Source organism: Rhamphochromis sp. 'chilingali' (assembly GCF_963969265.1).
Source record: "Rhamphochromis sp. 'chilingali' genome assembly, chromosome: 9".
NCBI lineage: Eukaryota > Metazoa > Chordata > Actinopteri > Cichliformes > Cichlidae > Rhamphochromis > Rhamphochromis sp. 'chilingali'.
The window spans coordinates 13,384,733-13,411,342 of NC_137936.1; the positions used below are offsets into that span (position 1 = coordinate 13,384,733).

At 43.3% G+C, this 26,610-nt stretch overlaps 1 protein-coding gene across 1 annotated transcript; it reads right to left on the reverse strand.

The window, feature by feature from the left end:
- Positions 1 to 812: 812 nt before the first annotated feature.
- Positions 813 to 26,164, reverse strand: LOC308402356 (RNA-binding protein Musashi homolog 1-like). The gene is made up of 14 exons (XM_080891125.1): positions 26,004 to 26,164; positions 25,425 to 25,465; positions 24,559 to 24,640; positions 24,336 to 24,420; positions 16,692 to 16,733; positions 16,138 to 16,230; positions 9,328 to 9,376; positions 8,737 to 8,819; positions 8,456 to 8,573; positions 7,181 to 7,261; positions 6,521 to 6,577; positions 5,295 to 5,357; positions 4,918 to 5,072; positions 813 to 3,311 (listed from the first exon to the last, which is right to left on the reverse strand). The coding sequence occupies exons 1-14, from the start codon at positions 26,066 to 26,068 to the stop codon at positions 3,270 to 3,272; spliced, it is 1,056 nt and encodes a 351-aa protein (XP_080747251.1). The 5' UTR covers positions 26,069 to 26,164; the 3' UTR covers positions 813 to 3,269.
- Positions 26,165 to 26,610: the final 446 nt, after the last annotated feature.

The following is a 26,610-nucleotide window of genomic DNA, read 5'->3' on the forward strand; positions in this document are numbered from 1 at the left end:
TTAAAAATGGCTTCTTGACAGCTTTCCTTCTACTGAGACTATTTCTGATGAGGCTTCAGCTAACAGTAGATCAAGATCTGTATCTCTTAGGTCCTATGTCAGGTCTTGGCTGAATTGGTTTTTAAAGACATGACTTTCAGGTATTATTCATCTGCTGTAGATAGTTCTTTAGGCCACTTCCTTTTTTGTCCTCCACCGCTTTCAACAAATTTTTTACAGACATGCAGCACACCTTGCTGAGATATGCCAAGTTTTCAGATAATAGCGGCTTGGGAATCACGGTGTTGGTGCTAAAATATGTCTATGTCTGTCAATCTATGTTACCTTTGGTATTTTTTATAGAGTCAACTAAAAAATGGGAACGAATTATGTGTTTTTGTGACAGGCTGCTAGTAACAATGTGCCTAAAGATAGGATTCTCTGTCACTCATCACTGGAGTTAGGTGGAGTTTATATGTTGGAATGACTCACAGTCCAGCGTTTAGTAGTTTAAATTAACACAGACCAAAATGTTTTTCGCACCAGGCTGCAAACATGTTTATCCCTACTGTAAGGTTGTGCATTTGATTAAGGGAGCGAATCCAGCCTCAAATGGCCATTCTGTGAACTGCAACTTTTGGCACTCGTGTTTTGGCTTCATTTTTCAGCCTCAGCAGTTGAAGTTTGGCAGTTACATACGCCGACTATTTGTGCCAGTATACCAATTTAAGAGGTGGCATTTGCTCTTAAGATTTCAAACACGCAGGTCAGTTCACATGACTTCAGTGCGCATGTGAACAAATGTTGGGTTAAAAAAAAAAAGGAGTCACAAACACTTTAGAATAATTTATTAGGATTTTCAAATTGAAACTGTCAGGAAAAAAAACAAAGAAAAAAAAAGAAGAAAAAAAAAGAAAAGCATTGCTGTAAAGCTTGGCGGGGGACAGCCCAAATCTTAAACTTTAACCGAGCTCATGTAGAGCTACAAACTCCATTCAAAGCATTGGCCCTTTTCCTTACAACAGCACAACAAAAGACATCATTAAAATCAATATACAAGGGGAACAAGATCTCAAAACAGAAAAATATAGTTTCTTTTTTTTCTGAAAATAAGTCTTAATGCCGCAGAATTATCCACTTGTCGTCTGCTATTACCAATAATAGTACTATTTTCATTTGTAAGGTAAAAAATAACTTATTGCTTTATTGTAAGTTAAAAAGTTACAGTGTTGGTGTCCAGCAGTAGTTTTTTTTTTTTTTTCTTTTATCATGTCCCAGCCCGTCTGACAGAGGAACTACTGGCTGGATCAGGAAGTTTTCTGCTGTGCTGAACATCAAACAGGCTGCAGCAAGAAGGCTGAACAAACAGGCTACTTGTTTTTGCAAAGGTTGAATTTGTTCCAGCTTTTTGACTTTTCCTGCCAGCCAGCGCCGTCTTGTACTGAGGCCCCCGTATCAGAGCCGACTGGGAGCGAGACCCTGTTCCATTTCTGGTTCCCTGCCCAAAACCCTGTCTGTTCACCACCACACTGAGCAGCAACTATATATAAACAGTTATCTGTTGGTTCCAGAGGTGCACAAATTTATTAAAACGAAGTGTGGAATGGGAGAGAGTCAGGGGGGAGAAGAGCAGATGAACCCAAATGGAGCAGGGCAAACGTTCTGGTTTTTTTTTTTTCAGTACCAAAGGAAAAAAAGGCAATCAAAACGCTCCTTCGCTGACGAAAGTAGTTCCATATTACACCTTGATGTATGCGCACAAACACTCACTCGCACGCACGCACGCACACACGCAGACGCAATCACATGCACCTTCAATAGTGATAAGAGGAAAGAACATGATCGTGATTTTTCTACAACTGCTTCTCTGAGAATGTCCTTCATTTGTTTGTCACGGTGGAGAACACCGCATAAAAGAATTTTCTTAAAAGAATTAAAATAAACAAAAACATTAAGAAGAGAAACGCGCAAAAAAATATATATATAATATTTTCAAAAATCAGGAAGTGAAGTCAAGTCCCGAATCGCCAGAAACCCCTTATTTCTCCTGTTTTAAAGTTGTTAATCATCCAAAGTCCCATCGTGGTTTCATAAACTGTTTTCCACGAAGACGCAAGAGACAAATTCGCTTATTTTTTTCTCTCTCTTTTTTTTTTTTGAAAGACTTAAATCAAACAAACAAAAATATGACCTGGTAACAAACAAACAAAAATGTGTCAACTGAAAAAAAATATGTCAGACAAGCTCCTGGAAGTTTATTCGCCAACAGCTATCCTGGATAGCGTTGCGCTGAAGTGACGCTAGAGTGGACTGCCCCACAGTGTACACATAATGGCGTATGCATACCCATAAAAGTAGTGAGATGACCGCAGAGAGTAGTAAATGACATCCAGTCAAATTGCTGTTAACCCTTTTCCAAACCAACCAATGACATGCCAGCCGGTTCAGTGACCCCTCCCTCCCACACCCATCCCACACCCACCCTACCTCACCCAATGTCTATTTACAATATTTTACAGGAAGACATAAAAACATTGCTTTAAAACCAATTACAGAATAAAATACCTTACAGATTATTATGTCAATATTAATAACAATATTACAAAGGTTTTTTTTTGTTTGTTTTTAGAGACTACCAAAATATACATTTAACTTTTGTTGTTGTTGTTGGTTGGGTTTTTTTTCCCTCCATGTTTCTGTGAGACTCGAGTTAAAAAAAGGACTGTGTTGGATTTGTTCTTCCTTTGTTAAAAACGGCTTTGAGACCCATCTCATCTCGCACAGCTTTCTTTTTTTTGCCTTCTTTCTGCTTCTGTTAACATCAGCACGACAGCTGGGAAGGATTCACGATGGAAGTGAAGTTTAAAATGACGATAATAAAAACTCAAAATAGTTGTCTGTGTCTTTGTCAACGATGACAAATGTTTCCTCGGAGATTTTTTTTTTTTTTTTTTTTTTTTTTTTTTGCAGTTTCTTTTTCTCAGCTTCAAAAGGAAAAAAATGGATAACTGAGGGGGGAGAGGGGGTGGGCTCTAGTTATTAGACTACATGATGAGGACAAAAGAGGAGAAAACAGGGAAGTTATGTTGAAGTGAGATTAGTACAGCAGAAACAAGAGTTCTGGATTTAAAAAGATATTCAGTCGGTGGGCGGAGCCATATGGAGCCAGGAGAGCCCGGTAAAGAGCCGGTGGCCGGCCAATCAGGTTGTGCCATCAGTGGGCAGTCAGCATTGTGATTGGCTCATCAGCAGAGGAGACGCCCTCCCATCCCTCGGTGACCTGAGACTTCTCAGTGGTAGCCATTAGTGAAGGCAGTAGCAATCAGAGGACCCTGAGGACACACACATACACACACATAGAGGCAAAGATGAATACACTTCTAGCAGCTTTGTCAACTAGGGCTGAACGATTATGGAAAATAATCTAATTGCGATTTTTTGCCCCAATATTGCGATTGCGATGCGATATGCGATTATTTTTTAAGGTATTTGTCTTCTGTATTATTAAACAAAGACAAGCAATACATCATATAGTATGGCCAATACTATATTACATTAATTTTAAACTGTTCTTTCCTGGAAGACAGACCTCTGTTATGATGACATGAGGTGATGCATGAATTGATGACTGACATTTTTATTTAACTTCTTCAATCACAACAGTATATTTGAACATACACAATAGTTTATTTTTAGCTTACAAACATCTGAGCATAAAGTGCTGACAAGGAACCCTGGTGTAAACATTAAAATGAAAGTCAGTACAATGTGCAGATTGCAGAAATATACATAAAAAAAATCAGTGGCTTTACCACACTCAGTTTTTCGACATCTGTGAACTACTAGACAGTCATTCAATTAAAAAATAATATTAAATAAATAAAACTAATAAATAAAAAATACACACATCTTACTGATCTCTGCAGTCAGTAACATTACACATAAAGTGCAAACATAATAGCAATTGTATAAACACACACACAAACACGCCTTTAAAATTTAAAGGCGTGAAATTGGACGGTCTAGTTCTGATTAGCGTCACCGCTGTCTCGGTGGAGTTTAATAAACTCGGCCGTCTGCTTCTTGCTATCTAAAATATAACCAGACACTGGTGTAAATTCTCGACTGTCTCATACTTCTGTTTAATAAGTTTTCTGTTTGACGTTTAGTCAGCTGTGTGAAAACCAAGGAGGAACCCACCCGGGGGATTAATAAAGTTTTATTTTATCTAATCTAATAACTTTAATCTCAGCCAAACCGATTTACTCACGAACAAACAAAACACTGAAAAAAGCCCAACAATAACATTTTTAGGTTGTCTAAGTGACTTATATATTACGTTTAACCCGAGCAGCGAAACTCCGCGGTGATCTGAAAATGATGTGCCGGGAGTTGTGCCGTTCTCGGCCGCATCAGTAACCCTCGAGCTCCCGGCTAGCTGTCGAGCTGGTGGGTAGCAGACGCCTCTGAAAACGTCGAAGCACTTTTGCAAATATGGGATATCTTGATAAACCGAGCAGATATTTGATGTTTACACAACTACTTTCTCGCCTGAAAATATGTTAAAAGTTTATTTTGTGACCCAGAAAGATTAGTATGAGTAATTTTAAAACTTAGTAGCGGCCGCCATTGCTGGAAACTGGAGTTTGGCTGGGCCGCGCTATGAATTCTGGGATATGGTAGTAATTTGGACAGCCTTCGGCGCGTCGCTGTGACGTAATCGGTCTACAAATGCGGCCTCAGGAGGATGCAGCCCATGAATTGTATAATATAATCGCAGTATAATCGCAGCCTTTGCGGTTAGAAAATTGCACTTGATCATGTCGCGATATTATCGCAAATGCGATATATCGTTCAGCCCTATTGTCAACACACGTGTGCATTCATGCATGCATGTAAGTCTGAGTTGGTGGGTGAGGAAGGGAGCATGTGACCTACCCCTATACCATGGCTGAACCCTGTGCTGGGGGCGGGGCTAGCTGCACTGATGTAGCTGCTGACTCCTGAGTCCTGATTGGCTGCAGCGTACAGGTCAGCCATTGGTCCAGGGCTGCTGGTGCCCAGGAAGCCAGCTGTGCGTGAAGGGGTGGAGCCTGAGAGCCAGGAGAGACAAGTCAGTCTTAAACACTGGAGGGTTTTCTCTCTCACACACACACACACACACATAGAAACATGCACATGTCTAAAAATATTCCTTTATTTCTCCAACCAGGCCATCACGCACGCGCTCATTGTGAGTAAGGCGAGCATGCAAATTTGTAAACATGCACACACTCCTGCTGTTCACACTCTTTCGCAGACAAACAGGGACATACCTCTAACTACCGCGGCGGCTGCTGCAGCTGCTGCCATTGGTCCGTATGCAGTCAGGGGAATGGCTGAGGATTACACAACAAACAAAACTGTCACACAACACGTATGTCATGATCTACAGCTCAGTGTGGCTGAACAGAGAGCTGACCCAGAGATCTGACATGTCATTTAAATACCACTGGTGTAAGGTTTAATGATCCAACATCCTATAGCATCTGGCTTGATGCATTAAATAAGATACAAAATGATGGCTAAAATCAAAGATGATGGCGTTTCCAAGTAAAAATGTAAGTACAGCTCAGAGCCACTAGATGTCAGTGTAAAGGCGCAGCTGCTTGTAGATCGGCTGCATGCACAACACATCCAAAGGCTAAAAGTATTTACCGGCAGAGTTAGGAGCAACCTAAAAGCTTTTAGCCCAATATATCATCATATCTTGTCACCTCTGTCAGAAGTAGTCTTCAAAGAAAAATGGAAGTCGTTAGATCGTTTAGTGTACAACCATAAATCGCTCCATCAATTTCCTTAACTGCTTATCCAGTTGAAGGTTGATGGGAGGCTGTAGCCCACCCAAGATGAGTTTAGGCAAGACGCATGGTAGACCCGGGGTAGGTCACTGGTCAGTGGGTTCGAAAAGAGAGACAGACAATCACACACTTTTACATTCACACCTATGGCCAATCACAGATTAACCTAAATGCATGTCTTTGGACTGTGGGAGGAGACAGCATGCAAACTCCGCACAGAATCCAGCCGGCCAGGAGGTCTGAGCCAGAAACCTTCTTACTATAACAGTGCTAACCAATACCTGGGGGTTCATATTTTATGGTGCTTAAGGGAAAAAGACATTTTAAGGCGACCTCCACAGTAGCTTCGCAAAAACAACCGATATGTTCACAGAAACTACTTAAAGTTTGATTCTTGAAAAGTCTTACAAGGTCGTTTGCATTACCTTTGAACCCTATTTCTACCTGCTGCTGGATTGCCTCACGTGTACATAGGCGGACTATTTCTTAAATCAAAAATTAAATCTAAATCTGATTTTAAAAGTAAAAGTAAACAGGTTTGTTTTTTGGGTTATGCTGCTTTTGTTTTTGAAGAAGTATCCCAGTGATTCAGGGTTACTGCATTTAGTAAAGATGGTCTTCGTGGTTTAACTTGGGTTTCTGCTGCTAAAGAGCTTCGGGTTTTCTTTTTAGGTTCTCAGAGGGGTTGCGGCAACACTCACCTGCCAGCTCAGGAGGGTGGGATGATGTCAGGAGGGGGGTCCTCTCTAAATGGAATTCTAGAAACAGAGAAGATCCAGAGAGAGAAAAATGTCTTTGTAAATAGTCGCCATCCACCAGCCATACTACAAAGGCACACACGCACACAGAGACAATGTCAACACAGATGCACGAGCACAGAAAGTAAAAACAAAAGAGAACAAAACAAAAAAAGAAAACCTACTGTAAGGACAGGCAGGAAGGTGGGAGCAAAGGAAAAGGAGGGGCGATACGGCCAATTGAATGGGGCTTACATAAGCAGATCAAATAAACAAAGAAGAATATAAGAGGAAGAAGGTCTAATATCACAAATGAAAGGCAAAAAACATCAGTAACTAACATTCGAAACAGAAGACAGTGTTTCAGAAAGTGCAGAGGGTTTAAGTTACAGACAAGAGCACTTTAAAATCACACTTGCTGCAGCTGAAATGAAGGCGGCATGACACGCGAATCTGAGCGCACACATGAACCTCTAGCCACGTGGCCGTTGCTGTTCATACATGTTTCGCCTCGCACTGTTAAAAACTGTCAGCATGCCGCAGCCTGTAGCCTTTAGCCTTTACTCTGTCCCTGTCTGCAGGCCTAAAGAGAGTCAGTGAGCTGTGTGGCTTATGCAGACGTACCTGGGAACTGGTAGGTGTATCCGGGCGCGATACCAGAGTAACTGCGGCTGGTGTAGGTAGCAGTCTGAAAACCCGGGTAGCCTGTTGGAGAGAGAAAGAGAGAGAGGATTAATTGACTGTATAAAGGAGCATGATGGCGAACTCAGAAAATGAGTTTTAGGGGAGGCTGCTTGGTGTGTGAGCAGAAATCACGATGAGTACACACAGGCAGATCTAGCCATCTGATCTATCCAGGTTTATTTTTGGAACCACCTCAAGAGTGCAGTCATACATTCACCTGCTGCAGTGGCAGTTAGCTAAGCGATCTCCTATAAGCTAATTTCCTCTGCTCTTGTACAACAGAGTGCAGCTACGAAGGAGTTACAGTAAAGATGGCTATTATTAACTACTGAGTGATTTAAGGTCATTTATTTGATTTTGCTTTCCCTCATCCGGGGTTCATTTTAATCAACCTCGGAATATTTCGAAATTTAAGGCGAAGCTCCGGACACTTGGTGATCCAGGCATACACATTAGCTTAACGTCTGCGGGAAATGGGGTCATTAGAGATGAATTACACATGAGCCAGACCTAGTAGTATGAGTCACTGACATTTACAGGCCCTTACTGAGATTATGTATTACGATCTGAAATTTGCCAGTAGAGGGCATCAAACAACCACAAACTACAGCTGATGTAGCTCTCGGTTTTGATTTCTCAATGAGGATCTCTTCATACTGTATTTTTACTCCAGCGTGTGGAGCCCTTCAGTCCGTGACCTCTAAACATTCGATACATCACAGAGAATAACGTCATTGAAAGCAGGCGTTTAGCTTACGTAGCCTAAATATTTCTGAACGGAGGGTGTACCTACAGTATGACATTTCTTAATTTTTAAAGCAGCTCCTTCAGTGTGAATGAGGAAACCTAAGAAATGCGTTCAAATTGCTGAGCTATTCCCAGCTAAATTAATGCACAGAAGACATTTTCAAGGCACTACTGAAATTTGAGTCAATATTGTGATTTGGTTCCTTTTCTGTTATTTCTGATCAGCAACACATACAGAAATATGTCTCGTTTCGGTGTTTTTCCACATTCTAGATGTCTGAGTTTATTCTACTGTTACTTTTTTTGAGTATTTTTAGAATAAGTACAATCTAAAACTAAGCTACACACACATACTTGCATAATCTGTTATTTCTGTCTTCGTAAAGAAAAATGGTGTCAGTCAGTGCTAGCACTTGATTAACAGTGATTTTTTCAGATACTGCATTTGCTGTTTGTTTAATACTTTACCTAACATGCCAATGCCCAGCATAAAAGCGTCCATCCCGTAGGGCATCACCCTGGAACGGCCTCTGGCTGAGCCTGTCGGCGTCATCACCTCCTTGGGCTGGGCTTTCTTGCACTCCACCTGAAGCAAAGAAAACAGGGAGTTAGTAAAAAAAAACTACTGAAATAAAGACACTCAACAGTTACGCCACATGATTCGGTCTGGCAGTTGGGACACTGGGAACAAATCCCTACACCACCGAGTAAACCACGCTCTAAATATTTTTTACAGCTCACGTCCGTACCATTTTGTTGTTGATCTCATGGAAGTGGATCTCACACACTTTCTCAACCACATCTTCATTCTCAAAGGTAACAAAACCAAAACCTGGAAAAGAGCGAGAGAAAAAAACTCTTAAAGAAACCCTTGTAACATTTGAGCAACATTTGAAAGCATGTTGAATTTTCCACCTTTACACGGGCTCTGGATATGAGTGGTTATAATGAGATGGAAGAACGAGCACAGTTATCAGAAAACATGTGATCACTTTAATGTCTCCCTTTTGTAACGTGCAACCCAAAGAGCTGAGGCCAACCTCACAGGTCTTGCTTGTCAATTAAGGTGTTAGCATCATGGAGGAGAGGGGGGATAGGGCGTGGCTAACTCCACCCTGCTCCTTTCTTTCTCCCCCCTTCCCCACTTGTCTTAACTTAGATCCTGACTTTGTATAAACAGAAGTAGGCGAGAGCGAGGAAAGACAACGTTAAGAAAAATTTGTTTGTTTGAATTTTTTTTTAGCTAGATCACCAGAGCTAATGACTCCATCGTGGTCCCACTTAAGCGTATCAACATAATGCGGGCGGGTGCACATTTGAGTATAACTCTGGGTACGCACCTCTATGTCTGTTGGTTGTTTTGTCAAACATGAGCATGGCATCATCGACCTGTGAGAACAAAGCACAGAATAGATGAGCTCGGACATCTTAACACGCGCGCGCGCGTGCACATCATTACACAGCATGGGGTGCCATTGTCCCTCTTTAGCATCGGAGTAAGAGGAGAAAACAGATGGAGAGGGTGGAGGGCAGAGACTTGGGCGGGGTGACAGGTGACAAAGGAGAGAAGAAAAAAAGAATGGAAGGGTGAGAGGGGAAGAGAGCGACGGGGAAAACAGGGGGAAAGAGGGCGCCGTGTAAAAAAATAAAATGAAATGCAATATATCAGCGGTAAAAAAGAGGCGCTGAATGTTTCCCATTCTTCGCTCTGCCTCCGTCCTTCACCCAAGTTCTTACAAACTCTGTCCCGCTCTCGCCCTTCTTTTGCTTTCGTTTGTTCACCCTCGCTGTCTTTCTTTCCCTCTCTGCAAAGTTTACCATTCCCATGGAGACCATGCAAAGAATTTCAATTAGAAGAATTCACCCCCCCCCCCCCCCACAAGCACATACACCCACTCCAGCTCATTTCAATGGCTGGAGAGAAAAGAAGAAGGGCTGATAAATAATGCTGTGATGAATAACAGCAATAAGAAGATTGAAAAAAGTTAAAAGTCTTGATGTCAGGTAGGAAGCCTGCCAGTGAGCATTCTGGATTATAGAGTAGAGAACGAAGTGAGCTGAGGTTTTTGTCAACACGCTCTCCTTTTATTCTACTTCTCCCTCCACTTTCCTTTTTGCACTCACTCCACTGCCCTATTCATATTCCACCTCCTCCCCCCCTTTTTTTTTTATCCCATTCCCTCCCTCCCTGCTTCGTCCTTCACTGGCAGGAAAGTTAGCAGCTTCTGACGGCATAAGGAGACACACGGAGAAGCCAAGGCCTGGGATCAAGGTGGAAGTAAAAACTTTCACATTTTCAGTCTTTAGCAGCAAAACAACAGAGACACATGAGCGTGACTGCATGGACAGCTTCAACATTATATCATGATTATTTCAAGAAAACAACAATATATTTAAAAAGAAGACTGAACGTCGTATCGACGCTCGCAGCTTGCAGGCGGCAGCATTTGTAAGTGTAAGTAAATGAAGAGCATTTACCAACCTTCTTTTCCAATGAGCTGCTGTCACTGATGATACACTTCCTAATTACAAGTGTGAATCTATTGAAACAAGGTGCCAGCAGCAGCTGCAGGAGCGTTACAGTGCAATGGTAGTGAGTGACACAGCAGTATATACAGTGACACAGCAGAAATTCAAACGTGAGCACAAAACTAGCCCAGGTTGTGCTTTCCCTGGGACATTTAAGTAAAACTATAAAATAACTGCGTCGTGCTTTAGTTTAACAGTAACTACAGTAACTTAACCTTGCAACTTGTCAGCAGCCTGCACAGTATTGTCACACAATAAAGATGAAAGTGTTTTCTACCTGTTGTTTCTCAGGGTCGAGCTTTCTAATCAGCTGCTTAAAGCCCTGCTCTAACACCGTGTAACCACATCAGTAATTTCCATCCGCCGTTCGCTCTTCCTGTCATATGGAGAGTGCTCTAGCATGCTCGGTTGAGTCATTTGTTTACTGTTGGGTCCCACATCACGGGCTGCTAGTATCTCCTGCTTCATAGCCTGCTTTGTACTCAAGGGTGTGTTTTTGCCATGTTTGTTATTTCCACCTTTAGTGGGTCAAATTTTCTCACATTTTTTCAAAGTACCGTGCTTTGCTTGGAGGGTGCTGCAGCAGCTGCTTTTCTAGCTACCGCTCTTGCTGTCAGACATGCCTGGGCCTGTCTCCTTGCTGCTTGCACTGGGGACAATATGGCGTTGCTGTAGCATGTATGATATCGCGATATGATGTTTTTATATCAGTAAAAATAACCATATTATCGGGACGATGATATAATATGCCAAAGCCCTACCACATGGCTATTTTCATTAGGCAGCGCGTGCTGAAACCCAAACCAGTGTAACCTGAGTGCCTGAGGCCTCTGGGTAGGCAGGTCATTTGATTTCTAAAACGTATCTCAGATGAAAAACACACATGCACGCCTTCTCGTCTGATTGAGATCAAGCCTGTGCAAGTGTTTGCACCAACGAAAGTGAAAAATGATATATGCAAAGAGGATCAAGGTTGCGTCTACAGCCCTCCTCACTCTCATCCTTGTTAACATATAGCATGGGACACACACACGCAAACACACACAGAGCTCCCCCCTGTGCTCGTCTTGCTGTCCTTCATTCAGTTTTTATCCTGCAACCCCCTCCTCCTCCTCCCTTCCCCTCTCCTTTCCTCTCCCCCTCATGTCTTCCAGCCTTCCGGTCATCCAGACTCAATGACACAGCAGAGAGCCAGGGAAGAGGACAGCAAGTAGACAGCTGCAGGCCAACATGTTATCATAAGAGTAGAGTTACACTCACAGCTAGTCCTCCTGTTAGCATTAGCAACATCTATTCTGGAAGAGATTAGCAAACCCTGCCAGCCAGAGGAGATTTTAAGTATTGGAAACAGAAAAATATTACAGATAATAAGCAGTATAGTAGTGCAAACATGGTTCTGCTAGTTGTCCTCCATGAGAACAGAAAGATCTGCAGACTGTGGCCACACACCAGCCCCCCTCGCCTTTGCCAAAACCAATAAGGAGAAGATCTCACGATGTCCACTGCCCAGGGTGCTGTAAGACAATCTGATTGGATAGCTGTGAGTTCTGAGATTGACTTAGCAGCAGCTCTATCGCTAACTACTCAGCATGCATGCAGAGCCGAAGTAAACTTAAGGTCATATTCTCATAGTTCTGACATTCTCAGATGTACAGAGAACGAGGGTCAGCCGAGATCTCGAGCTGCTTCCCGAGAGCGGCATTAAAAATAACCGCTTTTTAGTGAAGCGTACCGCTATTGTACTGAAGAACAAGTGTTTGCTGACAAGTCCATTACACTTTTCTGCCAGATTATGAAAGGTGGCATTCACATTTTTTTCCCCGCCGTCTCCTCACATCTCCCTCCCTCGTTTCATTCTCGCTCGCTCTCTCCGGCCATCTCTCTCTAAACAGGCCAGCAGACAAAGTGTTCAGTCAAGCCTTCTAATCGCCAGCTCACATGGGTGAGTGGAGTCCCAACTTTTCCCGTCTGCCCTGTCCATGCTGCTTTTTTCATCCTATCCGCTCCTTCGTTTGCTTGCTAACCTACTCTCTGGGTTTACTTAAAAATGAAGATTTGAAATCATCGGGCTTTTCGTGTAGGATACAGAGAGGCAGGGTAAACAGGCATGAAAACAGAGATTTCCTTTGGATTAAACCTAATTGATTGTACGCCCAAAATGCCTGAAATGCTAATGCCTGAAATGTTAAACACACTTCTGTGTGTGGACAGATCTTATATTCAGCTTTGGCCAAAAAAAAAAAAAAAAAAAGAGCCACATGAGCTTGAGGGAAATTACAAGACCCTCATTTCAGACTTCTAATCGAAACATGGCTGCTGCAGTCTCATTGGCCTGGGAACATTTAGCAAGAGGCCCTCAGATTTTTTCAACTAGGAAATCACATGTAAACAAAAGCCTCTGACTCCTCAGGTTGGCCCAGAACACCTGACGCGTCAACAACCGAGCAGCCACCCTAGTCCAAGTAGTGAAGTTTATCTAGGTGTTCTTAGAGGCTTGCTAAAAAACAACAACAACTTCGGCACATATCAAAGACTTGCATAAGATGCAGAGTGCATTCTGTGTTTTCCTTGCAAGGCGGTACCACAGTATGAAAATAAACAGGACACTGAGTCCTGCTCCAACCAAACCTGCACCTTGTAACCAGGCTCAGATAATAAACAAGAAATACCTCCCGCTCAGCAGGAATGCACTGTGGGATCGCCGCTATCCACGATACAGCTTTGGTCTCACGTGTCCAAACAGTCCAAATATTCCCTCATCCTGCGGAGGGAGTGTTGTCTTAGATATGAGTGTCTGTAATCACCGGGGAGAAATGATTCGGCACACAGACTGCAAACAGCCATTTTAAGCGAGTGCACCGAGGAGAAACGTGTCACATGTCACAACAGCCACCTGAATCTGTGCCACGGGTCACACGCTCGCAAATCCAGGTCTTCCGTGAGCACGCGGGCCGGAATTAAACGGCGTTCTTTAAATTTGAACCAGTACCTGAAATACAGTAATACCTCAAGCATGAGTCAGAGGCCAACTGAGAGAAAACACAGGCAGACACGAGGCAGAAGGAGCTTCGTGCTGTTAATTTCTTCCAACCCATTAGGCCCACATCCTGAAGCAATGCTCATTTTCAGACTGTCCTGCTCACCAACGGCGGCAGAGGCGCACACTTAATGTTTGTGACAACTGGATCGCCGGCTGTGAGCCTCGCTCTCCGTCTGCATGGGCACAAATGCATGCAAGCTCGCATCCACGACGATGCCACTGTCACACTTTCACGAGCACGCCCGTCTTTCCATTCATGCAAATACACACTTCTCGCACATTTTTTTTAAAGGAAACGCACAAAAAAAGCACTGGATTATAGCGGGACAATGGGCGAAGGCAGGTCACCACGGCAACAAGCTGAGAGCGACTAGAGCAGGGTGTGTGTTTGTGTGTGTGAGATGGGAGGGTGTCTGAAGTACTGATTTTGGGTAAGGTGGGGGGCTGTTACAGGAGCAGCTGTTGCATTTGATTAGTTAATACTGAAAAGGCTGATCTCCATTCGCGCACACAGTAGTTTGCTAAAAACTAACCCAACATGCCACGCTTTATGGATAATTTAACACACTTATTTCTCATCAGATTGGTCCTTTTTTCCCCCCTTTAATAATCACTTTTGCCCCTCACTACTATCTCAGCATTCCTCCTTCCCTCTGCCCTTCAACCTTTTTCTGAGTTCCCCTCCCACTCTCTCTCCACGGGGGGTTTCTTCTTCCCTTTCAGTCCCCTGCCATCTCCCTCTTCCCCTCCTGCTTTTTTTTTTTTTAACCTCCCTCTACCCCCGGCCACTCATCTGTCTACACAGCATGTGTTTGCCTTTCACCAAATTTCTTTCAAAAGAGCTAAGCAGGCCAAATGCAGAAGCCAGAAATGCTAATATGTGATCAGAAAAGAGCAAAAACAGCCAACAACAGAGATAAACTAACAAACTAAGTCATGCTAAAGCTGACGGAGCAGAACCACCGATGACCACACAGCATTTTCTTTGTTTCCCCTCTTTGATATTTGCACTCTTTAGAGAAACCCACTCTGAGGACTTCTGAAGAAGCTAGCTAAGGTTAAAAGGATGTATAACAGCGCAGCATTTGTTTCTTTCACTTTCACTGCGTGCCTTCGTTTCACTTTTTCTCCTAAAATAGGTCTGCTTTCTCTTTTTAAGGTGTCTCGACTTGAACCGAAAAACGGACATGCTTAAAACAAAAGCCATAAAAGTTTTTTTTTTCTCTGTGGAAAAAAAACGTTTAAAAGGAAAGTTAAAAAAAACTTTTAGCTGGACAGAGTCAGTAGATGAATATAATCTATCAAAGGCATGCAGTCCATTAGAGCAGCCAAGCCCAACCAGAGGTACCCCAGGGTGTGCTTATGCAGCTACCAGAAGGTACACGGACAGATTGCGGGCAAGCTGAAGTAATTTGATACAATTTTTATCAAGTAATTTGATCAAAGTACTGTAACACCTGAACACAACAATTCCCCACTTATAGTGTGAAAACTTGTTAGAAGCCAACAGTAAGCTTGAAAACCACTGAAAAATGATTCACTTCAAAAATAACTGATTGAAATGTTTCTGTACTTTATTAAATTGTGAACTAAAAGTAGATGAAACACCTTAACGCTCATAAATTGTAAAAAGTTTAAAGTGTTGGCTAATGGAATGGAATTGTTAGGCTAATCGAAAAGCTAATTCTTCCTTAAAACTAAGAGAGGAGCTGCAAGCAGCCAAATGCTGACAAAATATTAGCATCCACCTTAAGAAATCTGGGTTAAAAGTAGAGGATGTAAACACCACACACCCACACGATACAATACTATCACAATATCTCACTCATGATAAGATATTAAGCTTTTGTAGTAACATATATTGTGATTTATCACCCTTTTTTCAACTACAAATTATGTCCTCAAGACAGCCAATATCTGTTTTATCCAATAAGATAAAGTTATCTCACTTCAGTTATTAATGTCAAGCACACCAACACCGTCACTTAAACCTGCCACAAATGTTGCCATAAGTCATAATGTTGCAGTTATATACAATCTGTTTCTGATAAAACAGCAATAAACTGTGATAAATTTAAAAAAAAATCACATATCGTCTGCTGCCTGCACACACTTAACCATTACATTTGTGCTCAGCAGCCATCCTGTTCTGCAGAATACAAACAGCTGGCAGCCAGTTGAGTCGACGCAATCTGTCTGTATTTATAAATTAAATAGCAATTATCTGCAAATGTCTAAAAACCTCTCTGAGAGTGATTCCAGTCAGTCCCAGTCAGAGTGCAACTGCTTGCAAAAAGGTCGCCCCCTATTATCAGGTGAGATGATAATGATTTATTAAAAAATTGATATTTGTTGTCCCTTTATTGATACAATATAGCTTTGCAACATATCTATCTATCAACTGCCACTTAAAAACCACTAAAATGCTCATATATCTAATATGATGGGTATTATCTGTGAAGGGTAAGTCAAGGTCAGACCAAGGTTGAGCAGCAGCAGTCCAGCTGAAAGACAGCTTTTCAGAGTGAAGGCTTAAGCATGATGGTTGCAAGTATTTAGTAGGTTTGTGCATTTTTTTTACCTTTCCAAACTGGTCAAAATATTGCTTCACATCTTCGATGGTGGTATTGACTGACAGTCCTCCGACAAAGATCTTCTTTGTCCTGGTCACCAGCTAACAGCGCAGAAGGAAAAGAAGAAGAAGGTATCTTTTATCACTAATAACATTAGGTCTGTGCTAGCTGCCTGCGATAAAGACACTTTGTGTTGGTTGGCGTTTGTCTAATCTCAAAGGTTGCTTAAAGCTCTTCTTGGAATTCAGACTAATTGATGTCAATTTAAGGCCTCTGAGGCGTGTGCATGCGAGCAGCATGTGTGCAGGTGAATAATCGGCGCAAGCATCCATTTAGGTGTGAGCCAGAAAATGCATGTGTGTGCGTGTGTGCACGTATACAGGCGGCAGTGCAGGAGCCTGTGTACACAGGGTCATGGTGTCAGGCTGGACAAGTGGATTGTAGCTCCAATTAGATCATGTGCCTGAGTCTAATCCCAGCCAACCAGGGCTCCCTTATTAGGGGTGACACATGACATCATCTCCACTCCTCCTTGCTGTTAACTCCTTCAGGGTGCACTCACCTTGGGCTGAGCCCGGCGGGGAAACGCCACCTTTGGGTCAATCTGTAGGGAAAAGATGAGTCATGATGAGTTTTTGTTGTCGTTTTTTAAGTGATAAATCAATACATTTGATTTGTTTATAAAAAATATATATATATAGATATCAATGCTGTACTCTTTCTGTTGTAACAGAAACAGGCAGCAAATGCATAAATAATCTACGACTGGTCATCAGGAAACATATAATCAACTACATTTGCCAAAAAGACATTTACAAGCTGCACACCTTCTACACGTTACTACATGTTCTGCTCCGTACTATTATGTTTGGGGTCAATTAGACCACAGAGATGTCTAATTCACACTCTGTTCCAATAACAGACTTATTAAGGATTTGGGAGCAGTAAGGCTACAAAGGAAGTACCATCATACTAATAACAGACACGGCATAAGCAAGTTTGGATCGCTGGCAACCATAAACACAAGTTATCCAGCCTCAAACGTGTCATTGAATGGTTGGGGGACTGGAAATGCACATAATATATATATAGGAAAGCGATATTAAAATATATCTGACATTTGATTTTTTTTTTTTCCCAGCAATGATACCGAATCTCTACCTGCTCTGGTTTTGTTGCTCAAAAGTTCCTGTTCAAAAAACCGCTGCGCACGTCAATGAATTATCACCCTGTTAACTAACTAGAATTTGTTACAACACAGAGCCTCTAAGTCTGGACTACAGGTCCAGAAATAGATCGTATGCTAATCCGCGAATATGTATAGTAGACCCTTGTTTATGCAAGCCCCCGAAAATCCAAACACGACAGCTAAACAAACACGCATAGGGAACAAAATACACAGTGAGACAGGAATATGTACTTTCTCTGAATTGTGTGTTGAGACACGACTAAATGCATCTTCGCCACAAACTACACAGAGCGGGGCAGTCTTGAATCCAAAATGAGCATCTAAGATTCTGAATATATCACACATAGATTTTTTTTTTTCTAAAATCTCACAAATCCTGACAAGCTCCATTTTGGATTAGCTCGATTTGACTGTATCCATATTCCTCCCCACTGGAATGTCTCAGCATTGGTCAAGGTTACAGATAAAATTAGAAGTAAATGAGCTTTGAATGAGCTGGCCTTTAATAATGCTAAATATGCAAAGCTCGGCCTGGCATTTTAAATTTGTGCGGAATCTCGTGTTATTCTCACTCAAACCGACGAGTGAGATGATTTTTAGGTCACAGGACCTTGTAGTGTATTATGGTCTTAGAGTTTCATCTTTGTTCTAATAATTGGATGTGTGAAGCGAAACCCCTCATGTCTCCCACAGCCGCTATCAGAGGTATTGAATTGATATTGGCAGTAAAAAGTGCCCTGTGAAATAGCTTAAAATAATTAGTTCTAATGTGAACAATACGCACGACACAAAGGAGGGTGTTCGTTCAATATTCAAACAATCCTTTCATCTCGCCCCTGTGATAATTCCCTGCTTCTGATGACAAATCTACTGACACATATATCCTTCGAGGACCTTTAAGTGCTTCACATTTGCCGCCGCTTCGAGAGCACAGCGCTGTGTAACTAAGATGCAGCTGCAGCGTCCTTGGAAGGGATTGCAGATGGACTTTACACCTTAAAGTGGGACACAAAGATGAGAAGAGCCATGTCACCTCCAGCTGGTCAGCGCACAAAGACTAAGGTGACAAGGACGCACGAAGCCACCAGCGACTATCCGCTACAACCGAGCGCGCTCACAAACAATGACAACACAGCATTTCTGTGTCAGTGTGGACCAAATGTGACATTACAGTGTTACAGATGTGTGCGTTTGCCCGCTACATGATTCAGCTTTTTTAGCCATTTTTATTTAAATGTGTCACAAATAATACTGACTTATAAACTGAACATCGGGTCACTGCCGTGATCAAGCACAATGAACATGAGTAAGAGAATTCATTTTACTCACACCGCGCATTCACACCCAGCATGGCAGCATTTGACCTTGTTCAATAAAAATGTTTTTAAAATAATTAAACATCTTTTTTGTGGCGTCTACGTTTGAAATGTATTTAATGAGAGAAGATATGTATAAACTTAGAGTTAATATCAAAGCTTTTCTTCACATCATTCCAGCCCAAATACTGCAAACTCAGATGCATCAATTTCTACACACTAGTTTCACTGTTTACTAAAAACAATAGAGTTATAGTACAACTGTACTACTGGAAAGAAACTCATTTATATTACAGCGCAATATAATTATCACAATTAAACAACTCCAAGCGTCTGTAACATCCTAATGACATCACCGGTTGGCGTACGTGGGCAAAATGTCCGTTGTTCCTCTTGGCACTGAAGTGCTGAGAGGTCACTGCCTCGGGCTTTCTGTTCAGCCCACCTGCCTTGTACTGTTTTAACACGACAAGAGGGCAGGAGCTGCCTTGAGGCGATCATGTGGCAGAGCATGAGCTGAGAATGACAGCGGTCAGACATCTAACACGAGCCACATTGTCCATTGTTATCACCATTGTAAACACATATAAGCTAGTTGTAAACAAGCACTAATGTCCAAGTCTTTTTTTTTATTCATCCAGCAGCATGTTGATTAGTTAAGTTTTCTCGGAAACCGCCTTTCTTTTAAGAAGTGTGAAATCAGTATGTTTGCATGACTCAATTCAATTCAACTGTATTTACATAGCACCAAATCACCATTACAGTCATCTCAAATTACTTTATGATGTAAAATAATAGAGAGAAATCGCCAAGAGGACCCTCGCACCTATGAGCAAGCACTTGTTGACAGTGGGAAGGAAAAACTCCCCTTTAACAGGAAGAAGCCTCCAGCAGAACCAGGCTCTAGAAGGGGCAATTATCTGACGCGACCAATTGGGGGTGAGGGGTTGAAGACGGGACACAAATTATGATTTTTTATGGGCTAATTAAATACCTAAGAAATCAAGATATGTGATCACACTGATGTAGCAGTCTTGCTAATAAATTTTAGGATCAGATTACCCATCATACTTCACATTTTAACAAATTAACAATATTGTTACAGCTAGTAAATTATCAGAAGCTCTTCAAAATACTGAAGGTTACCAGCTAGGCTACGTTAGGCCTAATGTAATATCTGTAGCAGTGCTACTACAGCTACTGTCATGCCATGCTGTTAAAAAAAATCGTTCCACTTCAGTGAAGTAACAGAATATATCTAACATGTAATTTCTACATCTGGCAGTACTCAGAGGGAGGCAATAATAAAAATGAAAACTAAAGCATCTATCAGAGTGGCGGATTAGCCTCAAGGAAGACAGATAGGCCACAAAGCAAAAAGTGAAATGACTTAGCCAGGTCACTGTTTGCAACACTCAGAAATAGCTCTTCGGTGGCTTGACATTTGAAAAGAAGCTCGGCCACGTAGCGTTCCCAATCATACTGGTGAAAGCGTAACTACTCAAGAAAAATGTGAAAACCTTTCTAGAAAGAAAAAAAAAGGTGCTTTTCCCAGACTTGACAGACAAGAGTTATAACTGAGTGTTCATGAACTGGTCTAACATCCTGCTTCATGACATCCAACCTCCGCTCATTCTAAGCAGCATAGTGACAGCAGAGCCTGCAGTATGATTTTAGTGGTTTTAGCTTTTAAGACTACTCTAATCTACGACCAATAGTCACCTCGCAGGGCGCGGCGTGTCCACCAGTGTTACAAACTGGAAAACAAAAATCAAAGCATAAATAAATTTTGAAAAAAAATGTAAAAAATGCCAAACCAGTAGATGCGTACGTGTAAAGGTGAGAGAGCACAGAGAGAAAGAGAAGGCATTCATTTGGAAAACAGAGTCAGCCCATGAGAAAGCGGGCCTGTCCAGTGTGGTGGTGCAGTGGGGCAGTCCCAGCAGGCAGCCCCTCTGATTTCATTAATTAACAGGACAAAGAGTACAAAACAGATGGGCCCGTAGAGGAACTGGGGCTCCCGTGCTACCCCCACAGGCACACATACATATACACTTACACACACACATTCACAAGCACCCAAACAATGCAGCGAGAGTGGAAACGCTAACACAAGGATACAAAGTGACATACGTGCAAAGTTCATAGGTGAAAACACAAGCATATACACACAGACATTCAAGCTCTGATACACTGGCCGAGTTTCCAAGACATTCTCGCAAGAAAAGGGCAACCACGTTGATAAAAAGACACCACGGGCTACCGTCATTATGACAAAATAATCAATATGAGCTTAACAAAAGCTATAAACACCCAAGGACACGAAAGGGGCTGACATGTCAATACATGCACACAGTGTAAGAGGGAGACTTGGTTTGGGCTCAGGCCAGCCGGGTCAATCTGCACAGCTGAAGAATGGCACAGTAATTAGTTAACGAAGCTCACTAATGAGGTCCTCCAACCTAACCCCGTCCCTACTGCTTGTAACCCTCTATGTGAGCGCCTAACCCGTGTGGCTGCTGTGCTCGGTTGTGTTTACTGTTGGGGTGGGGGGTGGGGGTTTGTGTACATTTAACATGACAAGAGAGCTCTCTCGCTCCACCTTCAGAGCTGCTCCAAGCTTTATCCCGGATCTGATGTCGTGCACGGACCTCAGGAGCCCAATCCAGTTTGTTTCATTCAATCCGATTAGTTGCTTTACAGATCCATACTAATTACAGCACAGTGCCTTCCCTTCTCTCCTATTCTTCACCTTCTCCATCCCCCTTCTCCTTGTTTCGTGCACGTCAGCATTAACAGCTAATCTTCCAATCAGGAGCGAGCAGCCCATCCTGGCATTTAAACTCTCCACTAACCAGGTGTTAGACCACTAGCAACTGCAGACTATGGGGCCTGTGGCCCACAGTGGCTGCTGCTAACATATGTCATGGGCTACAGATGAAAGCGGCTATATTAGCACAATGCTGACGACTTCTTTAGCCTCGCAGACAAGTCGCGCTAAAAGCAGCAATTTCCACCTACTATATAAAACACCTTGAAAAGGACATTCCAGCTTACTTGCGCTAAAAACAAATCACATAAAATAAAAATAATCAGTGTGTTTCTTATCTGTCTGTGCCTTCTATTAAAAATGTTTTCAGTAACCTGTATTCAGCACTACACTGGGCTTTTTAGGGGGTCGTTTTGAGAGACAGAGTTCCCTGTGAAGAAATAGCAAATGCCAAATAATCACACTAATCACCAAAAACCATAATTCACCACAATTTTTTAAAAATCTGAAATCACCGCACAGAGGGAGCGAGAAGTGGTCTCTTTTCAGAGAATATCTGGCCTCGTCTTTTACTTCTTCCCGTAACCGGTTCCAGTGAAGCATTTTCTCCAAGAGAACAAATACCAGTTGTGCCCTTCTTCTCCGGCCAGGGAAATACAGCAGCACACCAATGCCCCGAGGCCACACTCTGCCCCCGACAGGAAATCTAACCTCGAACCAAAACAACAACCTCGACAGACCCTCTCACTGAACACAACAGACAGCCTTATTGCATTATAACTGAACAATTACAACAGTTCACTTCATATTTTAACCTGTGACTTTCATTTTCCGAGGGCAGCTAGCACGATGTAACAGGACTGTAAATGTTTAATACCGCTTCTAACCAAGCAGCGTGGACCTTGCACCGGTTAGTTTGCACCTGACTTCTCACCCTGTGCATTTTCTCCTTTTCACATCGCCCGTCCCCGCTTCATGCCTTTCACATATTTTCTCGCAAACCAAAGCTCAGCATAACAAGGCATACACATCACAGCATCAAATATTCTTCCTCGTGCCTGTGAGGAATGCCTCTTTCACGTCTCAGGCTGATCAAACAATACTGTGGAGAGGGAGACTCCAGGTGTGATGCAAAAACGTTCTCTCAAATATGTTTTGTGTAGCGTTTCGAGAATTAAGCTACAAGCAAGGCAAGAAAAAAGAAAATACATCCCAATTTGGCAAATATGAGATTTGCAACAAATAAATTCTGGGCTCAAATTTCCAAAAAATGGAACAACAAAATGGCAACCATACCCCCCATTTAAAACGCCTTGTTGGATAAATGGTACCATGGCACGCTTCCCCCCGCAGACTGCTGCCACAACAACCTGAGCAACCCAGCCTTGCATTTGAGTCATTAACATTATTATTGTTTAGCCTTATGCCGTATTTTGGTTTATAATAGGGCAACGCCTAACCCCACCAGTGGCCTGCCAAGCTGAGCTACCAGAGGCGTCCAAAACCAGCGTTCACATCCCACACACACACAAATACAGAGGGTCTGGCTCTCAAAGGCTCTGGCAGCACCTAGTTTTAAGAGGTAACATGACTCACTGAGTAATATTTTGCAGCTTCTTAGAACCTACTTCCAAGCAAGGTGAAAAAGGAATAATAAAAAAATATATATGGAGAGATTACCAGCAGCAGCGCTCATTTTGTAATAAATATCAGGACCTCCAGCGGTGGTGCTTGAAGGTCTGATTATTTCACGAAACTGCATCTTTAAACTTTCTAAATTATGAAGAGTCTCACTTAAAAAAACAAACATGATATCATAATCTTGCGTACTTATAAATGCCCGACAAAACTTGACACCATCTTTGTGCCACCCAATCAACCAAACCTTAAGTCAATGCAAAATAGCTGAGAAGTTGTTATGGAGACATAAATCCCACTGGGCTGTGCAGTTACAGCACCGTCTCCTGAGGCTGGCGTCACCCCCAGCAACAGGCCTGCTCCAACAAACTAACCAACTCTACCTTTCCTCTGCCCCTGGGCCCTGCTGACTTTCTGTGCCACCGATTTTCACTCTCAAATGATCCTATTGTGTGTGTGGTTAGGAAAGACAACAAGCTGACAAAGACACACCCAGTCCCCAATCCTACAACCAATCTGCATTACCAAGACAGAGGCATTCACACTTTAATAGATATTCAAATGTGGGCCTCGGATTCTCACCAAAACAAACCAAAGAGATTCGCACTCGTGCCCAAGTCACTGTCTCTCGCAAAAATATGGATTACCTGAACACAAGGGTGCTGCCTGTCCTCTGGTTTGGTGAGTGGTTTGTGAAATTTGCCCACATTTGTTTTTTCATGTTTAAGCAGTGTAGGAGGGGGAAATCACAGAGACACACACTCACAAATCTCGGAGTTACATCACTATTTAAATTCAGCTGCTCTGACCCCACAGTCTTCCTTCTCCCTGCCATCAGTTTTGGAATCCACTCCCACAATTCTTGCCACCCCCCAAAAACTCTGAGAGCTGCCACTAAAAAAAACTTATCACTTGCTATTTCCTATGAAAAAAAGAAGAAGGGGAAAAACTTGTGAACTCTCTACTGTGCATAAAAACCTGTGAGGGTTTTTGCAAAGGGGCTCCCACCCCATTCAGGTCCCCAGGTAACCATGGCAATGAAGACCAAGAAAGAACGCTTTCATGTTGGCGCCCTGAACCAGGATTTGGAGGGGGAAATGAGCAAAAGAGGAGAGGAGGAGGAGGGGTGTGGGCTCCAAAATGCACTCCTCAACTTTACAAGCCATAGGGTTGGAGGTAAAATGCACCGAGAGAGAGAGAGAAGGGGTGGGGGGTAAGAAACAGGCTACACACTCCCAGAGTAAGAAAAGTTGCCCAAGTTGTACCATCCACTTCAAAAGTTTAAGAACTCACCGTTTTAGAATCCAGCTCGTGTCTGTTTTGTGCCAAAACCTTTTCCACACCGGCTTGTTCTGTGTATGTTACAAAGCCGAACCCTCTGTAAAACGCGGGGGGGAGAAAGCACACGCAAGTGACAAAATCAGAATGCAAACTCACGACAGCTCTCATGGAAAAGCATGGAAGAGCATGAGGCATCCGGTGATAGGACGGCGGAGCGCACACGCCTCCTTCTTACCTCGACCGCTTGGTAACGGGATCCCGCATCACCATGCACTCCTTCACCTCGCCGAATTTGCAGAAGTACTCCTTCAAGCCCTCTGCAAAGACACCGGGGAGACACTGTTAAAGGGGAAGGGAATGAGAGAAGGACTTCTCTCTAAACAGGGCCCTGGTGTGCTGTGCAGTGGCTGAAGCGAGACAATGGGGGTCGGGCGGACCACGTTGTGTTTGTGTGCGTGTGTCCTGCCGAGGTTTATACACCGGGCTCTCTTTGGCCATTCAGCACAACCAGCCCCATTAGGCCCTGCGGACCACAAACAAAGCTACACACTTGGTGACGCTCGCTGTTTTGACACAGCAGCAGCAGAAGCAGCAGCAGTGGAGATAATAACACGGGCCGTCGCAACAAGACTAAACTGTGCCCGTGCGTCAGCCTGCGCTCACGGCTCTTCGAATAAATGAATGAATTGAGCGGAGTGCTACCAATAAGGAAAACAACACACTAGCGTGGCCCATGATGACGAGCCCAACTTCCAGCTTTAACGCTGATTAATCGATCACTTTAGTGTTTTTTTCCTTTTTTTCTACTCTGAATGCCCTCCTCGGGTTATTAAGAGTGTAACGAGTGCACAGGAAAGGAAGGCAGACAAGTCGTCGTGTGCGCACGATTAATCTCCTGCGTCTCCCGACTCTAAACCTAGAGCTTGATCCTTAATGAATAGGAGGCTTTGATTTGAACTGTTCACCGCGTTTCTCCTTAAAACTTCAAGAAGCCTCGCAGGTTATCGCCACAGCTATTATTAGAGCAAACGTTATATTTAAAAAGGAGTAAACAGGAGGCTTTCATCCAGACTTATTAAAGTAGCGTGCGGGACAGCTCACCTTGTGTTGTCTGCCAACTCAGACCCCCGATGAACATTTTGCTGAATGAGAGAAACAGAAGCTGTAAGTCACAGATTTTTTTCTCAAAGCGTCTTTTAAGCACAACACATGCACATTCGTGGAGTGAAGGGGGGGATCTGGAGGATCTGTGCGTAATATAGCATCAATAAAGTAAGAAGAAAGCATCGGCCATGTTGCGAAGTCACCAATCGGCCAGTCGGGCCGTTATAATCCCCTAGAGGAGGAGGAGGAGGAAAAAAAGGAGAGGATTTTCCAGATGATGGAAGAGAAGTTACAATGTGGCCTTCTGGTGGAAAAGCGAGAAAAATAAACAAACAAGAGGAGGGGAGGGAGAGAGAAATAACAGGCGGAAAGCAAGCGGTGCGTCTGCGTCTCCTCCGCTGAGTCTATCCATCCCACACATAGAGAGAGAGACACACACACATAACACACACAGCGTGCTTGTCTTTTGTCTCGGCGCGGCTTCGCTCCCCGCACTGAACTCAACTTAAGTCCAAGGTGAACTCAAACCGGGCCGAGAGGCGAGCGAAACACGGGCGCACGGACTCGGGCTGTTACCAGGGGTCGTGGGGGGAGTTGTCCGTGCCGGAGGACAGGCTGCTCTGGCTCCCTTCCGTATCCATTCTGCTCTCCGCTGGTATATTCCCGCACTGTGAGGCGAGGAGAGGCAGTGAAGCTCCACTGCTGCTGCTGCTGCTGCTCCAGACTCAGGGGCGGGCAAGCACGATGGGAGGAGGGGAGGAGGAGGAGGGGTCGGGGAGAGGGGAAGGGGGGAGGGGGCAGCAGAGGTGGGGGTGGGGTGGTTTAAAAAAGAAAAAAAGAGGAGGGGTGAGCGAGGAAGCGCACAGATGCATATACGCTCACAGACAGACTCCGCCTCTACCTCCTTTTCCCGTAGCCTACCCGGGGCCTCGGACCTCCCCTCCTGCGCGCATTGCCTGCCTTTTATTCATGCTGCCAGTGGCGCTCTCTGTGTAGTGTTTCCCCGCCGTTCTCGTCATTGGTTGAATCACAACAGCGTGGCCCATTAATACCCTCCTGGATGTCTTGAAATGTTCGGACGAGAGAACGATTCAATAAATAAACATTTCAAAGACAAGGATCTGATTTAGGACGCACAGAATTCATCACAGGTTTTGTGTGCTAAAACTGTTTTTTTATTGTT

Excerpts from the sequence above, each read along its gene's own strand:
- LOC308402356 (XM_080891125.1), bottom strand. The coding sequence starts at position 26,068 with ATGGATACGGAAGGGAGCCAGAGCAGCCTGTCCTCCGGCACGGACAAC. Across the intron at positions 24,641-25,424 it reads GAGTTGGCAGACAACACAAG|AGGGCTTGAAGGAGTACTTC; the intron begins GTGAGCTGTCCC and ends GTGTCTTTGCAG. Across the intron at positions 8,574-8,736 it reads ATGAGATCAACAACAAAATG|GTGGAGTGCAAGAAAGCCCA; the intron begins GTACGGACGTGA and ends TCTTTGCTTCAG.